Consider the following 18204-nt stretch of genomic DNA (forward strand, 5'->3'; position numbering starts at 1 on the left):
TGCACAGATAAATGAATTAAGCCATGTTCAGATTCCCATCATGCTCATGCCAGATGATTTCAAGGCCTATTCTAAGATTAAAGTGGACAACCACCTCTTCAACAAGTAAGATCTTTTTAAGTATATCATATAACTATTGCACTGCTCAATAATTATGACACTGTAAAGTGTGTTATTTATTGCATCTCATAAAATAATGTCCCTTGTGTTTTTTGATCTTTTTTTTTTTTTTTTATACACACAGGGAGAACATGCCCAGTCATTTCAAGTTCAAGGAGTACTGCCCTCTGGTGTTTCGAAACCTCAGAGAGAGGTTTGGTATCGATGATCAGGACTTCTTGGTATAAACCTTTTTCACCAACATCAGACAAGCTTTTCACATTAATGTCACTTCTGAGTCAAAGTTCTGCTTTCTTTGTCACCTTTCTTGCATTAGATTGGTGTGAATTAGCAAACGTGAGGATGCCAGTTACTATAAACAATCACACGATATTAGTGTCGATACATAATGTATTTGAATCTGAATTTAATAACTTTAGCCATTTGATGCTACTGAAAAAAAAAAACACGTAACTATTCCGGATCACAGTCTTAACTTGCAAACTGTTACTCTGTGCATTTTTCTTTCCCCTTTTTGTTTGAGCCCACTCCTTCCTTTCCTTTAGTTTCCACTCTTTCCTAGTAAATCCCCATTTCCCAGTGCAGTCAGTGAGTTGGCAGTATTTAGAGGTCATTGTGTCCCAGCTCATTGCAGCTGTCCCTCCTCCATGTTTACATTAGGGTTCAGCGAGCTGCAGCGAGTGGGCAGTGAGCGCCGTTAAGAAACTGACCAGTCCAAAGGAATGTGACTTTCTCTATATCAAACTACTTTCCTGCACAAGGCGCTAGTCGTTGATGGGCATGTCCATTTTTTTGGGCCTGCTGGTGTTATTTCTAAGTACATTGGAAATGTCCCTTTTTTTGATGACTGACAGCAGTAACCATTAGTTTTAATGAGCAAATATAGCAATATTAAATTAAGCTTTGGAGGGTAACTAAAGTGCAAACAGATTAACCTTTTCCCCCACATCATGATAAATGCATAGTGGGGGAAATTACTAACTAGCGCAAAAATGATTAGAATATCATTTTTTTTATTTATGCCCGTCTCTGTCAAAGGGCCTCTTTAACATTTTCAGCTTGTGATACAAACCACTTCCAATTTGCACCACAATTCGGACTAAAAGTTGACTCGAGTAGTTTTCATGCTTTTTAGAAACCTCAACAAACGGATCTTTAACCTACTTTCGTCGTAAAAAGGGCCACTTAACGGTCGTTTTCCCATGTACCTTAAACATTAGTTCTCTCTTTGCAACACAAGCAATAGATGCTCAGAGTTTAGGAGAGGGGAGGGAGCTGAGGAATTCTTAGAGAATGAGGCATTGAGCCAGAGGGTGTTGGATCATGTTACTTTTGAGCTCCAAAGTCTGGGCAGCAGCTGTTTGCGTCTGTGTAGCTCTGGACAGGCAGCAGGCATAGAGGTCAGAACCTCATGTGTTTAGACTGGAGTGGTGGAGGTGGTGAGACAACAAGAAGGTAGCTCTAGGACATGCTGAATTGTGAGCTTCAGAAACTGTAATTTCATTGCTCTTTAGTCATGATGGGTCAGTATGGCTTCTGACCATTCGAGAGGTCAAATCCAAGTAACATGTACACTGACTCTCAATACAAATAATGCATGTAAACGAGTGGCATAAAGCAAAGAGGACACTTTTTTTTTTTTTTTTTTAATGTCAGTGAGTGCATCCTAATCCTGATCAATTATCAATTTTGTTTTTACTTGTTGTCTTTGCTCTGTGTGTTTACAGAACTCTCTGACACGTAGTGCTCCCTTGAACAGTGAGGCCCAGGGTCGCAGTGGGGCCCGCTTCCATACCTCGTACGACAAGCGCTACGTCATCAAGACCATCAGCAGTGAGGACGTGGCCGAGATGCATAACATTCTAAAGAAATACCACCAGGTGAAAACAACATACCGTGCTGTAACATATCGATGTGTAGATACAGTAGATCCGAGTCTTGGTTGTCCTGTAGGATTTCTTTGTGTGTCACTTTCTGAAAAAGCTTGAAATGCTTTATGAACATATCCAATATAGCATCATTTTGATATTCATTACAGGCTTACAACACCCACAAGTCAAGCACCCTTCATAGCTTTGTGCCTCACGGCATAGTGTCAACAATAATAATGCAATTTTTTTTTTAGTTGTCCACGTACATATTCCATATCCATGCAATTTCCTAGGATAGTGTAAGAGCACTTAACTCCTTCCTGTCAGCTTATCGCCTCACCAAAAGTCATAAAGGGCTCATGCTGTGTTTTATAAATCTTTTTTTTCTCTCCTCTTGTCCAGGCAGTGAGCATCCATTGTGACTATAAATACATTTGTATTCCTCACTCTCTTTTGGTAGTTCATTGTGGAGTGCCACGGTAACACACTGCTGCCTCAGTTTCTGGGGATGTACCGGCTCACAGTGGATGGAGATGAGACCTACATGATTGTTACCCGCAATGTCTTCTCCCACCGCCTTTCTGTCTACAAAAAATATGATCTCAAGGTAGGAGGGTGGAAGCAAGAAAATAAAGGTGATCAGATAGGGCATGGATGTAAATTTCACCTATAGCTGCTTTTTACCAGTACCTTGTTGCCCCTCATTTTTCTGTATTTGAACTTTTGGTGCAAGAATTAAGAATGTGACTGCTTTTTCTGTTTTTCCCCTCAAGCCAGTCCTGCATGTAATTCAAATATTTTATAGAAGCAATTCAAGCATCAAGAACCAAAAAAAAAATGTGATTATACTAAAACTTTGGTTCTATTTCAAAATATAAGGCATTTTCAATAGGGCTTATAAGTGGTAAAAACAAGTTTTGGAGTATCTGGCTTACGGGTAACCTGTTATTTTTCTTAATTTTTTTTTAGGGTTCCACTGTGGCAAGAGAGGCCAGCGACAAGGAGAAGGTACAGTTATCTGTCCAGGATCCACTGTCATACACACTTTTAAAATTCTGCACAGCGCCTATTAACCTTCACCGTATACTTAAAACAGATTCTAATAATGATCAAATTAAATATATTTGTTATGATAACAAAATCATTTCAATAAAAAACAAACTAAACAAATGCATCAATTTCACACATCATTTCACAAACGGATCAAAAGGAACTAGACAATCTGCACCACCAACCTGTTTGGAAAGTTTCCTTAATACTTTAGGTGTTCAAATCTCATCCATATCTCTTAATTAATTTGCTAAAAGTGTATTAATACAAGCCAGCATTACATTTGTTGAGCATTAGCACACAAAACACTTGTTCTTTTTTGTTTCCCCCTGCACATAGTGAAACAATCTTTAAATTGATATGCTCCTGCGAACACTGAGCCTTCTCACCTGTGGCATATATTCTAGAGAAAATAAAATGAATGACAAGTTGTTTTTGTACAACTTAGCCTACTTTCAAACCGTTTTTGCTCATTAGACAGACCATTAGTTATCATGGTATTGCTGATTTACAGTGGATTTGGATTGCACTGATATAGCACCGGCTTACTATTGATTTGATTCTGGTGTCACTATAGTGGAGCAAACAAACACGTGTAAAAGCCTCAGGAACATTTCACTACTAGAATCACGTACAAATAGTTTAATTCATTCAATACAGATTCAGTTCAGATATACATCAAAAATGACTTGGTTATTCTGAACTACATGTCATTCGAAAAGCCATGTGAACATTTTGAGAATGAGAGAAAAAAAACAACCCGTGTTTCCAGTGGTTTCAATAACCGACACCCGCTTCAAACAGCTCCAGACTCACTGTCATCCTCCAAATGGCCCAACTAACACAACCTTGGTGTCTGTTTTTTGTTTCCCCCTGGGTGGGGATGACAGTAGCAAATATCCATTTCCTTCAGTTAGCACCTATTTCATTACCCCATCCCCCCTCTAGCCACTGCACGCTATTCGTGTGTCTTTAATTTGCTACATCCCCTCTAACCTCGCTTCTGCTGTTCCATCAGTTCCCCTGCTTGCTGTCTGTGTGTGTGTGTGTGCGCGTGTAGAGTTTTATTAAGTCAGATGTTGTCTCATGGTTCAGTAGTCCTTTGTATGATGCGTTTTCTGTGTGTGTGTGTGTGTGTGTGTGTGTGTGTGTGTGTGTGTGTGTGTGTGTGTGTGTGTGTGTGTGTGTGTGTGTGTGTGTGGTGTGTGTGTATAAGCAGTATTTACATATGAGCAAGAGCTTTTGCGTGATTGACCGCGATGGAAATGTTGCCGTTCGATGTGAGACACTGCTGCCTGTTTTGAGTTTTTGGCTTCCGGCTGCTTGAACAGAGTCACCTGCCAGAAGTGAATTGTGTCAAAGAAATTGTAAAAACATGGAGGTTCGCTGTGCTTTCTGTTAATGTGTATTAGTTAATGTTTAGAATCGGTGCTTTATTAGATATAACTACTTTTTTTTATATATATATATATATATATATATATATATATATATATATATATATATATATATATATATATATATATATATATATATATGATAGTGGGATTTGACCTTGATGGATTGAAACTTGCTGACATCATCCTTGAGCACTTGGACTTTGGGCTACAATTTGTCAGCTCAGCATTAATGGAACGGGATGGCTTTAATTTTCATTATGTCGCCACATTTTGTTTGGTTTGTCTGACCATGAAAAGGGTTTTTACATGAAGTTGCCACAGTTTTGAACCAGAGCCGTTTGAACTTTCCAGCAGGTTTTCCAGAGGCTTAATGGTGGGACACCATGCAGTGATGCATGGAAGACTTCAGGGAATCCCTGAACTAAATATAGCCTTCTGTAAATGGAGGAAGAAACTTAACAGTGGGGTTAAAACAGATGAGTGGAAAAACAAAGCAGCTGAGGGTTTAACACGCACATGAGCCCACTGTGTGACCCTCTTTTTGTCTGCAGCGCAGCTGTGTGTCAAACACCATTTATTGTCGAGCAACAGAGATTAAGAATCAACAGGATAGAAAGCTAACATGAATGAAGATGTTACTTTCTAACACCTACTACCACTGACTTTTAATTTAAACTATTAAAGTTGTTGCTGCTAGTCTGTGTTGACTTTCTTTTGTTGAGAGTATTTTAAGTAAAGAGCTGATAAGTAATATATAGTGATGATAAGTGAAGCTTCTTATCATATAGTATACTTGGATGCGGAATGGAAAATACAACTGCCCTCGCACACGTTAACAACCTACGTCAGATCTCGGACAAAACTAAAGCTCAGACATCAAACATTAGGATCTGACAAGAGAATGCTGGTTTCTCCACATTAAACACTTTACATACAGTTTACACGTACACAGACATGCTTCAAGTAAGCTGCTGTTCACACTCTACTAGTCCTCAGTAGCTCTGAATGTTTGTGCTTCCTGCAAATCATTCTTCTGTCATTCAAGGCCAGTATATGAACACGGCAGTAGTTCGCACCAGTGTGAACACTCGCACGCACACTGCAGTTGGTCAATAAGGTGACGAAGGTGCATCACGCCGAGTCAAAGAAGAAAGTCATGTGTTTGTTCAGAAGGTGCAGCGTGTGTCCACAGAAATACGACAAATAACAAAACTGCTACACACACAAACAACAAGCATGGCAGGGTCCTCTCCTGACTGCATGGCCCTCTCCCTTTCATGCATGCATCTGCATGGTATATAATGTTTTTTCTGCATCCTTTATGAAGTTACATTATTTCTAACACATTCCGATGTGTATGAACACCAGTCTCATTCTTTTGCACATTGTGGACATGTTCTGTTCTACCCATGTATGACATGTATTTTTATTTTCATGAGATACATCTTGTGGTTCTTGTCGCTGCTGTCTCAGGGTTTTTGGCTGTCAAGACAGCAGCCGCACAATTTTCCTGACACATTTTATGCACAGCATTTACCAAGCAGACAGTCAGTGGGTTGACACCTCTTCTTTCTTTTTTTTTACTGCTAAATTATATTAAGTAGAGCACAATTTAGGTCCTACTGGTCTCACATATTAAATCATAGCAGTTATTTTATGCTGTTTACTTTATTTGTGGTTAACCACAGAGAGCCTGTTGTTAACATATCAAGGACACTGACCCACAATTTATCAACTGATGCATGATTTGTGCATTGACAGCGTCGGGTTTGTGACCTGCAAAATATCGAGGTTGTGTTTGTATGTAAGTAAAGAGCGACTGCTCCCTGGTTTGTGAACTAGAACCTGGATCTCCACTTGGTCTCTGCTCAGAGGCCTTCGGCTGCCGCTGTATTCTTTGTTTTACTGTCCTATCTGTGTCCTCACGCCAGCATCAGCTGGTATCTTCAGTGAGGGCACATGGCTTTAACGTGGTGATGTGAATGCGTGTGACACCCTTTACCCAGTAGTCGTAAGCCCTTAGAAATAGTACCACACCTGATCAGATGTTTGGCAAAATATACCTTCATAGACTACAAATTAGTTCACCGTTGTTTCCTTGCTTAGTCCCAGGTCCTTGCTCCTTACAGTAGCGTTTGCAGGCTGCTTCCTTTCTCCCCCAGGCGTATGCCAGGAAACAGTCATAACACCATTGTAGGTAGACTAGAGTCGTACATGTAAAGAAAATCACCATTAAATTTGGATATTTAGAAATATTTTTTTTTATGAGAGTCTTAAAGTTAAACTAACAAAACTAATATATTTCAAAAATGGTTACACTTATTTAAACTCATGGGATGAGTCTGTCGGAGACTGATACGCACTTCCCTTGGCCGAGCCATTGCAAAGACGTCTAAGAACATAAACCTCCAGACTGGTCATACAGATCTTTCTCGCTGATGCCCTTTCCAACCCTCTACCAATCTGAAACAACAATTGTGTTCTGTTACATTTTAAACACTTTGCCTTTACTTCCAACTTCCTTCCTCCCTTCCTCTCTCCTTTCTTCTCTCCTCTCCTCCACCCCTACCGTCCCTCCCTCGCTCCCCCTTTTCTAGCAGCCACCCCAACCAGAGGATGTGCCCGCACGGCCCAAATCTGGTAACGTTCAGCAAAGGCTGCAAACACTGCGGATTGCCACGCGCTTTTACTGCGCCATGAAACACGTAAGAGATGTAAGAGAACCAGGGCTCATATACCAGGCATGATCTATTAAACCAATCTTATATTCTTGTTATTATATTTTTATTTTTTATTATTTTTTTTTTGCACGGCCGAACATTTCCGTTTCCTCGTATTCTCCAGGCTGATAGTGTTATTCAATGGCCATACTTTCCACGTATTTCATCCATCTACAGTCACCTATCGCTTACTCTTTCAGTAAAGTTCAGTTTTGGTTTTGCCAGACGGTTCATTTTTGTTCCCACCATTTACTCGACAGCACCTACATGTATCTGAAACACTGGAGAGCAAGAAGTGGAAGGGAAGGAGGATGTATTTCAGAGGGTGATCTTCCGTTCTTTGTTGGCTCCTTGCTTTTCATTACAGTTAACAACTGAAACTTAACTTGTGAGTCACCCAAACTATTTTCTGCAGTATGAATTAATAAGCAGACCTGCATGCTCTTAACCATAGCAGTAATAAAAACGGTACACATTTTGATGTGTCTCCTAAGCCAGTGAGGAGTTCCTACTAAAGAAAAGGAAGATGTAATACCTAAGACGAATAGAGCCTCTCTCCTAAAAGCAACAGAGCAAAAATGGAGTTTAAGAGATGAGTCAGGTTTGTTTGAATTTTTATTTTTTATTTTTGTATTTATTTTTCTTAAGGTTGTGCAGTATGCACCGGTGGCCTGGCCCAAAGACAGTGTGACTCCCACTTCTGAGATAATAAGTGTTTTATCAGCAGTCAGTATTGTTGGCATCCTTAGGTGAATGTGGCAAATACCTGTGTCTCGGGTTTCAGTTTGTTTTTAGTTTTGGAACTTCTACCTGTTGTTTCCCTCAAAAAAAAAAAAAAGTCCAGTATACGACGGCCATAGAGGTTTTAGATACGCTGCTTTTAGCATAGAGGTTGCAACAGATTGGTCATTAAAGGGAACAAGTGACAAAACCATTTAATTGCCCAGTTTATTCCAGCTTTGTTTTCAAAACCAAATTGTTGTCATACACGCTGTAGCAGTCAGTTATATATAGCAGTGCTAAATTAACACATAAGGGACTTGGTTTGTGTTGCCTAGTTTAATACATCTGCTGATTTGCAAATCACTGCATCTAAAGTGTTGGTTTAGTAAATCCACATGAAGTTTTGACAGTGGCTGTTTTATGAATTGTGCAAACAAATTCAGCGTTAGAGTCAGAGCTCATAGTCTACATCAGAGATGTGAAACTAACCAGTGGAACCTGCAGCTAACACATCATTAGGAATATAACCGGTGACAAAGGTCTGAAACATCCCGCTGTCCGTTTAGCAGAAATTCTACAGAAGGGCACAGCTTTGTCGGCACGACATCAAGATCCATTTTCCAGCCAGCTGACGAGAGGCAGAAAAGAAACGAGATTCTTTTTTTTTTTTTTAATAGGAGAAATTCACCTGCTTTGCAATTCATCGACTACTGACCTCTTCTTTCTGTCTCTAATGTATCTTTCTATCTTTCTACCGACTGCTGCTAACAAATGTACCAGTCAGGAGTCGGACATGTTTTATTGTAGTCGGTGTGGTGGAGAAAATCAAAGACAGTCCAACTAATAGAATCCTTATGCATGACTCGGAGGAGCAGAATACATAGTGAACCTGTTACAGAGACCGTGGAAATGAATGCACAGAAAGATGGATGACTTCAAAATCTGAGGGGTCTGTTCAGGTGATCGGCCTGTACAATGTTTTCAGGTTCTGTTCTCTCTTTGCAGTCAGCCTCATGTTGCGTCCTCATTTACTTTTTATGTCACATCAATATTCAGTCAAGCGAGTTGAACATCCCATATGTTATTGCAAATTGGAGGTCTATGTCTGTGTGTATATATATATACATATACATATATATATGTGTGCTCAAGTGTCCTATTTTGTGACATGTATTCCTGTATTCATCTGTATAAAGATGTGTATGTATGTGTGCGTCCGTGTGTGCAGTCTGAGCTCATTCTAGTGCTCCAAAGTGGTGTTATGTGTTGCTGCTCTTCTCCTGCTGCCATAGAAACATTGTAGTAGCTAAACTGCTGCTGCCGCTGCCCCGTTACCTCATTTCCTGCTCTCTCTCTCTTTTTTTTTTTCCTCAGCGACTCAGAACTAGGCCCCTTCCCTACTCACATAACACCTCCTTCCCCCTACAGGCTGCTGGCAGGTTTGCAGCAGCCTGCCGAAGAAGAAAATAAAGCCCCGTAGATGGAGATCTAAATAGGAAACTCCTTCATTCTGCTTGTAGGCTTGAATAGTGGGAGTTTGTCTGAAAGATACACTGGCTTAATAGAATTATAACACACGGTTTATTTCAGCTGCAAACCACGATCTGGTTTCCGAATAGCGTCTTAGACGGACTATGAGAGTATTAGTTGTCTCGGGCAGGAATATGCTATTTTCAAACGGATGACAGTGGATGCTTTTCGGAGTCTAGCCCAGAGCTAAAAAAAAAAAAAAAAAAAAACCTTTTCGTGGCTTTGAGTTAGACGTCTTTTTTTTTTTTAATGACACAAAGTGTATGGATCTGCCAGATGCATTTTAGAAACACTGTCCAAACTCGTGTGCAAGAGTGCCAGAAAAATGTTGAGCACCCTTTGAGTCATGATACTGAAAATGAAATATATTTCACTCTAAACAATATGGAAAATAAGCAAATTGGTGCATCAGATGGATCTGTACCCTGCTGTGAGCATGCTGCATGCACTGCAATACACAGTCAAATCTTTTAGTCTGAAAAGAGGTAAGCCTTGGTTTGGACAGACTGCTTGACAGCCAACTCGTTCTACCAGTATTATGTGCTGTGTTGAATCGGACGAGCTTATCTGACAAACCACAGGCTCAAAGCCTCGTGTACTGTGAACGGGGTATTTCAACATGCAGGATACATTTACACCGACTGTGACACGTATAACTTCTGAAACTGTAATTCATCTTTGTTATCGTGCCTTTTAAGATACCCCTTAGTTCTTAAAGTAGAGCAGGACGACTACCGCAGTCCTGTTTCATAACATACGCAGTGAATTTAAATGTTTTCTGTAAGTATTCTGGGGAAAAAGGATGAAGAACACAGATGGTGGTGTTACTGCTTTTAATCGATATTCTTTTTTTATCTTACTGTCAAATATCTTTAAACAATATTCAGATATTTTCATGGATTAAAATTGGGTGATTGGATTGGAAAAAAAAAATATATATATATGATTTACGCACCAGAAATCTGTCACATTTTTTGCCCAGGCTGCCCTACTGTATACACTACCTGGCCTCTCAGGGCCGTGCTGTGGATTTGACCGTTTGTTGTTTTTATCTGGTCGCTAACCTTCAATGTTAATGGGCAGGCAAAGGAGCTGCCCACCTACAAGGATAATGACTTCATCAATGACGGGCAGAAGATCTACATCGACGAGGAGAACAAGAAAATGTTCCTGGAGAAGCTTCGGAAAGACGTGGAGGTACGTGTTCGACATGAGAATCCGCTCTCCGATTGTCATTCGACTTTTTTTGGTTTTAACAATTGATTGTGCACTCATGGTGCCGTCAGCAGCTTTTCATGCACTGAAAGGTTCATGTGGGGAATTGAGCTGTAAATGATCTCAATCTTTATTAATAGGTTTTCTATTTGGCTCCAGACTTTCAACTTCACTTGATCTCCTCATTCGTCTTATCTCCACCCAATCCTCCTCCGCCTTAAACACTCTGCCAATCACAACGCTCGTTCCTTTTTTCCCCTCACCATCCTACCGTCTTCCATCCCCTTCAGTTCCTGGCCCAGCTCAAGCTCATGGACTACAGCCTGCTGGTGGGCATCCACGACGTGGAGCGAGCCGAGCAGGAGGAGGTGGAGAGCGAGGACAACGAGGCCGAGGACGAGGCCGAGAGTGACGGGGGGGGAATCGGGACGCCCCCCGACAGTCCCAGCAACACCCTGGACAGCAACAAGCCTCTGTCACCCGGAGAGTTCGATCCCACCATTGACGTCTACGCCATCAAAAGCAACGACAGTGAGTGGGGCAAGCTGCATGTGGTTTTCAGGTTTATAGCTGCGGGCGAGATACAACACAGAACTGAGAGCTCCCCCTACTGGCTGCTGTGGATTTCATTCTAGTTGTTACTGCTGCTGTCAGAAATGTTCGACGGTGCTTCCTTGTTCGTGGTACTGGAAAGCGGAATACTTATTCAACGGTTTCTGTTTTGCTCATTTGGCGTGCGTTTGTTTTAAACTACAGGTGCTCCGAGGAAGGAGGTTTACTTCATGGCTGTCATAGACATCCTGCAGCATTACGATGCCAAGAAGAAAGCTGCCCACGCCGCCAAAACTGTCAAACATGGGGTGTGTAGCTGCATGCAAGACTCATTGAAATGAAGGAAAAAGAAGGAAAAAAAAAAAAAAAGAATGACGAATTGACAAGTATTCAAATTATTACCAAACAAATACATATTTTGGATGCGAATTAAATCTGTGTTTCTCTGCAGGCCGGAGCCGAGATCTCCACGGTGAACCCAGAGCAGTACTCCAAGAGGTTTTATGATTTCATCACCACTATCCTGTCATAGCCTCCAGGAGTGACAGGGGCCCACAGAGGCACATGGGGAGGGCGGGGGAGGGCAAGTGGGGGCCTGGGGGTGGAGAGGTGACGTGACGGAGACGGGGAAAACCATCGAGGCTGAATAAAGGCGCTGTGATGGCTTTGTACCGCTCTCCTTCATCCATTCTCCTCATCCCTCCCCGTTTGTTTGTCTCTCTTTCAGTGGGGTGCCACACTCTGCAGCTAAAAACAAAACAAAACAAAAAACAAACATTGTTCGTTTACATTTAACCTCTCCTCTGTTGAGTTCTGCTCACGTGTTACTTTGGATGATAAGGGTGTTGAAAGCAAGTGTCCAAGTCATTTACGTTTTTCATATACATTGTTGTCGTTAATGTGGGAATATGGCTTTTTTTTTTTTTTGTATTGCCTCTAACACAACATATTTTATTTTATTTTTTATTTTATTTTTTTTATATTTTGATGTTCGCAATTGTCTTTTTCCTTGTGATGTCTCAGGGGACATTTGGGAGGGTGCGATGCGTACAGTGTGAGGACGAGCGGAGTGCTGAGGGCAGATTACAGCGCGGTGACCTCCCTCTTCCTTGCAAGAGAGGAAAAGCTCGAGCGCGACGTGAAGGAGAAGTTTATGTTGAGCCTCTTCTGATGCAATCGCTCCGTTTCAGGAAGTTAGGACGCAGTCTTCCAGTAGGCCAAACCAGCCGGAGCAATGCCCGAATGTTGCACAAGTACTCAAGCCAAACGAGTCTTCCCATTTGGGTTCCTCCTCTGTCACTCACCCTTCAGACGCCTCCCCCTCCCCCGTCCCGTCCCGTCCCGTCCCGTCCCTTCGTGCACAGTTAGTGAATTGAGCTTCTGGGTTATTCCCTCGCCACGTGCTCCCAACACTTCTCATTAGCCGAGTTCACTTGGTTCATGAATTATAACGCCCGTCTCCAGTTACACCTCGGTGTGTCTCTTTGTCCCATTTTGTGGTGTCCAGGGATTAAACGAGAGGATCTTTTTTTTGTTGTTTAAATGGAGAAAAAGAGTGAGCCGAGTGCACGGCTTTAATTAACTTCACGGTCACTCTTGAGAAGTCCTGGTTTCACTTCCTGTGGCAGAGAATGACCCAGAAGTCACGTGTGCGGCTGCTTCACAAGTGAGTCACTCCTTGTTGTGATATCTTCGTGGAGGGTGTCGGGTTTGAAACGTCAGCGGCCCTTAATTTTCTGTTGCCATTAGCACCTTATGAGTCAAATCAAAAAACAAACAAAAATCAAAAAATATTGCACTTTTTTTTTTTATTTGGCGTTAGAGGTTAGGAGCTCTTATTCTGTTACATGCGCAGCAACAAGGAGGAAAAGGAACTCAGAAATGAATCTTAGTATCTCGAATCCTGTCTCCCTCCACCGTCTCTCACCTCTGAGGTCTTGTTTTTTTTTTTGTTTTTTTTAAGGGCATCAGTTAGCAAGAAATCACTGCAATATTAGAGAGAGAAAGTGGACCGGTTCTGTTTACAGGGCTTTCGGTGACCTCTCCGATCCTTTTTTTTTAAGAAGGGCTCTGTGGTGGTGGGTTTTAGGGACCAGGCGACAAGCGTGACTGTGCTCGTGCATTCAGGGCAGACAGAAGACGGTTTACCTCCAGCATCGTACCAGCACACACACCCAACGATGGCGACCGGTGTGTGTGTGCGCGCGTGTGTGTGTGTGTGTGTGTGTGTCAGTGTTCAAACATTGTAAAGGGCGGGAAGAAAAGAAAAAGGGGGTGGGGGGTGGGGTGGGGTGGGGTGGGGTAGCTACAGATGTAAAGACGTGTTGTTAAGTTCATGAACACCAACAGCATTGTTCTCTAACCTCGGCTGTGAGTCTGTTATTCATCATTGTTTGTGTTGTTATTGTTGACTTTTTTTTTTTTTTTTTTTTTTTTTTTTAAGGTGCATTATCTGTGTTTGGCAGTTTTATGAATTGACGTGGTAATATTTTGTTTTGAGTTCTTTTTTTTTGTTGTTTTTTTTTTTGTTTTGATTTTTGTTTTGTATATTTTGCACAAGAGGAAAGGAACCAAATGTTACAAATACGATCCCAATTAGTCGATATGGTCTTAACAAGGGAAATGCAATATACTTGTATGTCAGTGAGATAAGTTGTTTTGCGCGTGACGTTGTGTATAACCTCTGGATAACCAACTAAAACGAGTCTAATCGTCCACCTCGACTATTCTAACCCGTGCAAAACGCCTCCATCACGATATGTTTGTTTAGATACCATAGATTATATTCACATTTATATTTTTACATTGGATTTTAGTCATGAAATGTAGTTGTATTTAGACATCAAAAAGGAGCCACCCTGAATGATGGTGCTGTGGTAAATGAAGAATGATACTGCTTGAATTTTTACAATTTCTTGGTGTTCTTTTAAAATGATAAAAGCAACAAAAACAAAAAAAACAAAAAAAAATTGCATGTCACAGGACGAAGTTTCCTTCCCCTCTCTGTAGTCTGTGTTGTTGGCTGTTCAGGTTCTCTGTGTCCCTCCGCTTTAACCAGATTTGTGAGCTGTTTGGCGTAAAGTAGTCCCTACCATGCTTTTAAATAACTGTTTTTCATTGTATACACTGTGCGAGATGTGTGCCTTTATACTCCAAATTATTTAATTTTATATTTTGTAATCTTTTTTTTAAAACAAAGGTAAAAAAAAAAGTTATTTTAATAATAGGGTGTTTACTTTGACGTATTATTTACTTGATTTCCAACCCCTTTGCGCCCGACCTTCGTCCGCGCCTCCGTGTTTAGATTCGTTCTCATCGTTCAGTCCGTGGAACAAAAAAACCATCCCGATGGTTTTGTGTTTCAACCGACCTGAAATCGTGAATACCTGCCTGATATACTCGATGCTGTACATGTACATCCATCATTCGGGTTCTTCAAGTGTGCGCAGGCAGCCTTTTCCTTTCAGTTCAGACCGGAGGTGGTGTCCGCTTGTATTAATCCCTCGTTGGTTCATGCTGGTCCTGCCTTTATACAGAATGTGTGTGTGTGTGTGTGTGTGTGTGTGTGTGTGCGTGTGTGTGTGTGCGTGTGTGTGTGTGTGCGTGTCGTGACTGTGTGTTTCGTCGTGCTTGTCCTCCCTAACTGACAGCGTCTCCCCCCTCCTCCTCCCCCTCCCCCCGCCTCAGGAGTCTTTAAGCATTTCATCCCATTTGTTTTCCCCACCGACCGCAGTCACATTTCCAAATGTGATTGTTTTTTTTTTTAATTATTATTATTTTATTTTTTTAATTTGTCCAATATTTCACTTCCCTTCGATTTAACCAGTTTCTGTTCTCTTACTTCCTTAACCTCCGTGTTTTCTGAGTGACCCAGATCACCTGCTTGTTATCAGGGAGATCATCAGCTGATAGTTCAGTGGCTAGTCGATATTTCTATGTTCTTTCTCTGTAAATGGGCTGTTTTTTTGTTGTTGTTGTTGTTGTTGTTGTTTTTGTTTGTTTTTTTAACTCTTGTCGTCACATAGCTCATACTGTACATAGATTGTGTCGTTAAAGAAAACGGGGAACGAGGGAACGCGATCTTCTCCTGCTTTGCGCTGTTTGCCCCCCCCCCCTCCCCTCCTCCTCCTCCACCCCTCCTCCTCCACCTGCAGCCCCCCCCCCCCCTCCCCCACCAAAAAAAAAAAAAGAAGACTTCCTCGCGCAGGTTTGAGGAAGGACAGAGCGGTGCATGCCGAGCGAGTCTCCTGTTTCTGTTTGGGGATGTGAACTGTTGATCTGAAAGCGAGAACAGAGAAGAAGCTGGAGCGGCGCGTTTTAACAGATGCAACTTCAAGATGATAATATCGCACATGCCCTGCTGCAGTACCTCGAAATGAATAAGTCCTCGCTTTTGTGTCTTCTCTCGTGAATAAACTCCTGCACTCCCCCCCCCCCTCCCCTCCCACCAGTCAAACCTGCTGCCACCAATAACTTGCCAAAAGCATCTGTCAGCAGTGCGAACAACTACTACTATTACTACTACTACTACTACCCCCACCCTCCCCCCTCCCCCCCCCCCCCATGAGCTTGAAGAACATTGTGTATCGTAAAAACGTGTCGGTTCGTTGAAACTGGTTTGTTTGTTTTTGTTTTCCTGTGTGGTAGATGGAGTGAGGTGTGCAGTGCTCGTATGTGAACATGTCCAAAAGTTACGGGATGCAGCTCTTGTGTTCGCGTGGTTTGATCAAGTGTTAAGGGGGACATTTTTTTTTTTAGCTTTCAAACGCCAAGCGACCAGAAGCCGGGGCTCAATCTGCAGAGGTGGGACCGACATCTTTTGGCTTTGACGTTAGAAGGAAAACAAATCCACCCCGAGCTTTGTGGACAAAAAAAAAAAAAAAAAACGTATTTTGAAAAAAAATACATAAATAAAAGTGTTTCGGGGGAAAAAAAAAAAAACAAGTTGGATCCATTTGAATTTGCGTGCAGAAGTAAAGCCAACACGCAGCAGGCCACGAAACACCAGCCCGTCTCTGCGGATGAGCTTTGGCCTCGCAGCAGCCCCGGGTGCTTTTAGACTCCAGCTAAAAGACTTAGCGTTTGGTTGAAGCGTGTGCGCGTGCTTGTGAGAGAGTGAGTGTGTGAGAGAGAGAGAGCGCGTGCGTGCGCGTGCGTGTGTTTATCGCTGTCTGACAATGGTTGGTCAGTTTCCCCTTTCAGTGGCAGAGGCCAAAATGATGTTGTATGTTTATTGTTCTTCACATTTAATGATGATGATGATAATGATGATGATAATGATGATGATGATGATGATAATAATAATACACTCCATTCCATAAGCGTTCACTCAAACCAATTAAAGCACTTGTTCAGCTTAACTCAAAGTCGACCTCGAATGGTTTGTTCTGTTCACAGTTTATTCTTCCATTTATTACTCCATGTTTATTTTATTTTTTTAATCTTTACAACAGACTGTATTTTCATGACACACTTATTTTCAAACTCAGTATTTTTAATACTATCAGAGTGGAGAAAGACAATAAGCTTTCTCGCCGTTCACTCGCATTATTTCACAATTATTGTGTTTAATTCAAACAAACAACGTTCCCTTTTGTGAGTAATCATTTCTGTGTCAGCGTGGGTTAAATTATCTGACATCCTGTTGTCACACAATTCATCAATATACATTTTTACCTGCAAGGTGAATTATTTATTTTTTATTTTTATTTTTTTTAAATAAAAACAATTGCGTGCAAGTTAGCGCGCACAGGATTTTAGGAACCAAAACATTTCGCAAACGGTCTTAAATTGTCTCAGTTGTTGGCGGCACGATAACAACTCTGCTGTGAACTCCCAACGACGTGAAATACATTCACAAATATTTACATAAATGCGTGGTCCCGTTTCAAGGCTGTAACATCGGCAAATCATTACAATGCGAAACATTTCGCGCGTGCAGCCCGATTTCCATGTTCATTTATGCAATAAAACGTCATTAAAACGCTGTTTCCTCTCGTCACCCACAAGCTCACTTTAAATATCTGGAGGACAGTCTGCTAATGCACTAATTCAAATTCACAAATATTCTCAATTATTCCGTTTTCGTCATTTAAAAAAAAAAAAAAAAAAAAAAAAAAAAAAGGCTAAAATCCAAATGCGTCAAAATTCCACTAAAATATCTTGAGACTACAAATCAAATCAGGCTCTTGCAGGAGCATGACAACAACAATGTGAGTGTTTGTCCTTGTGGAAATCTTTAAGCAAAAGTTTCCAGCAGTAGTGGGGAAAAAAAAAAAAAATAGCCATGTTCGTATCCGGATAGTTTCATCAGTTGGTGATATCAATCAGTGATTCAAAGAAAAATGAATACTTTCATCTCTGTTTCCACCGCAGTGTGTAAATGTACATCAGTCAGTCCTCACAACCCAGAATGCTGAGATTTATTTATTTATTTATTTATTTATTTATTTATTTATTTATTTATTTATTTTGCCGCCATGTACGCAGACACTTTAGGGTTTTTTTGCATTAATCCTAGTATATCACATTTCCATGCCATTTATTCCAGTGTTGGTCAGCTGTTGGCCAATGTGTGTGTGTGTGTGTGTGTGTGTGTGTGTGTGTGTGTGTGTGTTTTTTGGTATTTGCATTTGAACGAAATGTTCACACGTTTCCATCCAGCGTTAACAAAATAGAATAAAGTCGTTAATAGAAGAGGTCCATCCTTACACAAAAGACCAGGCTGTTACAACACGTTGTCTACGTCAGACAGCTGGTTGGATGCGTGATCACATGTGTGGATGGTCAGATAGGGAAAATACGCAGGTTATGTTTTCGATTATTTGTAATTGATCTGTAAACCTCGCTGTATATATATATATATATATATATATATATATATGAATTATGGACACTTGTGGAAAAGCCTCTTCGCTTTTTAAAACCGTGCTCAATTCCCTCTGAAGAAAACTTAACATTTGAAGATTATATCAACTGTAGACAATCAGCAGAATCTACAGCGTGAGATAAATAAAAATAAAT

General features: G+C 41.1%; 1 protein-coding gene across 4 annotated transcripts in view; it reads left to right on the plus strand.

The window, feature by feature from the left end:
* Positions 1 to 16541, plus strand: part of pip4k2aa (phosphatidylinositol-5-phosphate 4-kinase, type II, alpha a) — a 29230-nt gene extending 12689 nt beyond the window's left edge. For 2 of the 4 annotated variants that reach the window (XM_069151571.1, XM_069151572.1), the window contains exons 3-12: positions 8 to 105; positions 245 to 341; positions 1848 to 2000; positions 2452 to 2598; positions 2961 to 2999; positions 7039 to 7155; positions 10498 to 10611; positions 10920 to 11160; positions 11386 to 11489; positions 11633 to 16541. In XM_069151571.1, the coding sequence (XP_069007672.1) occupies positions 8 to 105; positions 245 to 341; positions 1848 to 2000; positions 2452 to 2598; positions 2961 to 2999; positions 7039 to 7155; positions 10498 to 10611; positions 10920 to 11160; positions 11386 to 11489; positions 11633 to 11713 (1191 nt within the window). In that variant the 3' untranslated portion in view covers positions 11714 to 16541. The remainder of the gene's footprint in view (positions 1 to 7; positions 106 to 244; positions 342 to 1847; positions 2001 to 2451; positions 2599 to 2960; positions 3000 to 7038; positions 7156 to 10497; positions 10612 to 10919; positions 11161 to 11385; positions 11490 to 11632) is intronic. The other 2 variants (XM_069151573.1, XM_069151574.1) reach the window with 2 other exon arrangements.
* The last annotated feature ends 1663 nt before the right edge of the window (positions 16542 to 18204 follow it).

The sequence above is a fragment of the Embiotoca jacksoni genome, unplaced genomic scaffold (assembly GCF_022577435.1).
Source record: "Embiotoca jacksoni isolate LCO1_2020_lvr unplaced genomic scaffold, fEmbJac1.0.p SCAF_17, whole genome shotgun sequence".
Lineage (NCBI taxonomy): Eukaryota > Metazoa > Chordata > Actinopteri > Embiotocidae > Embiotoca > Embiotoca jacksoni.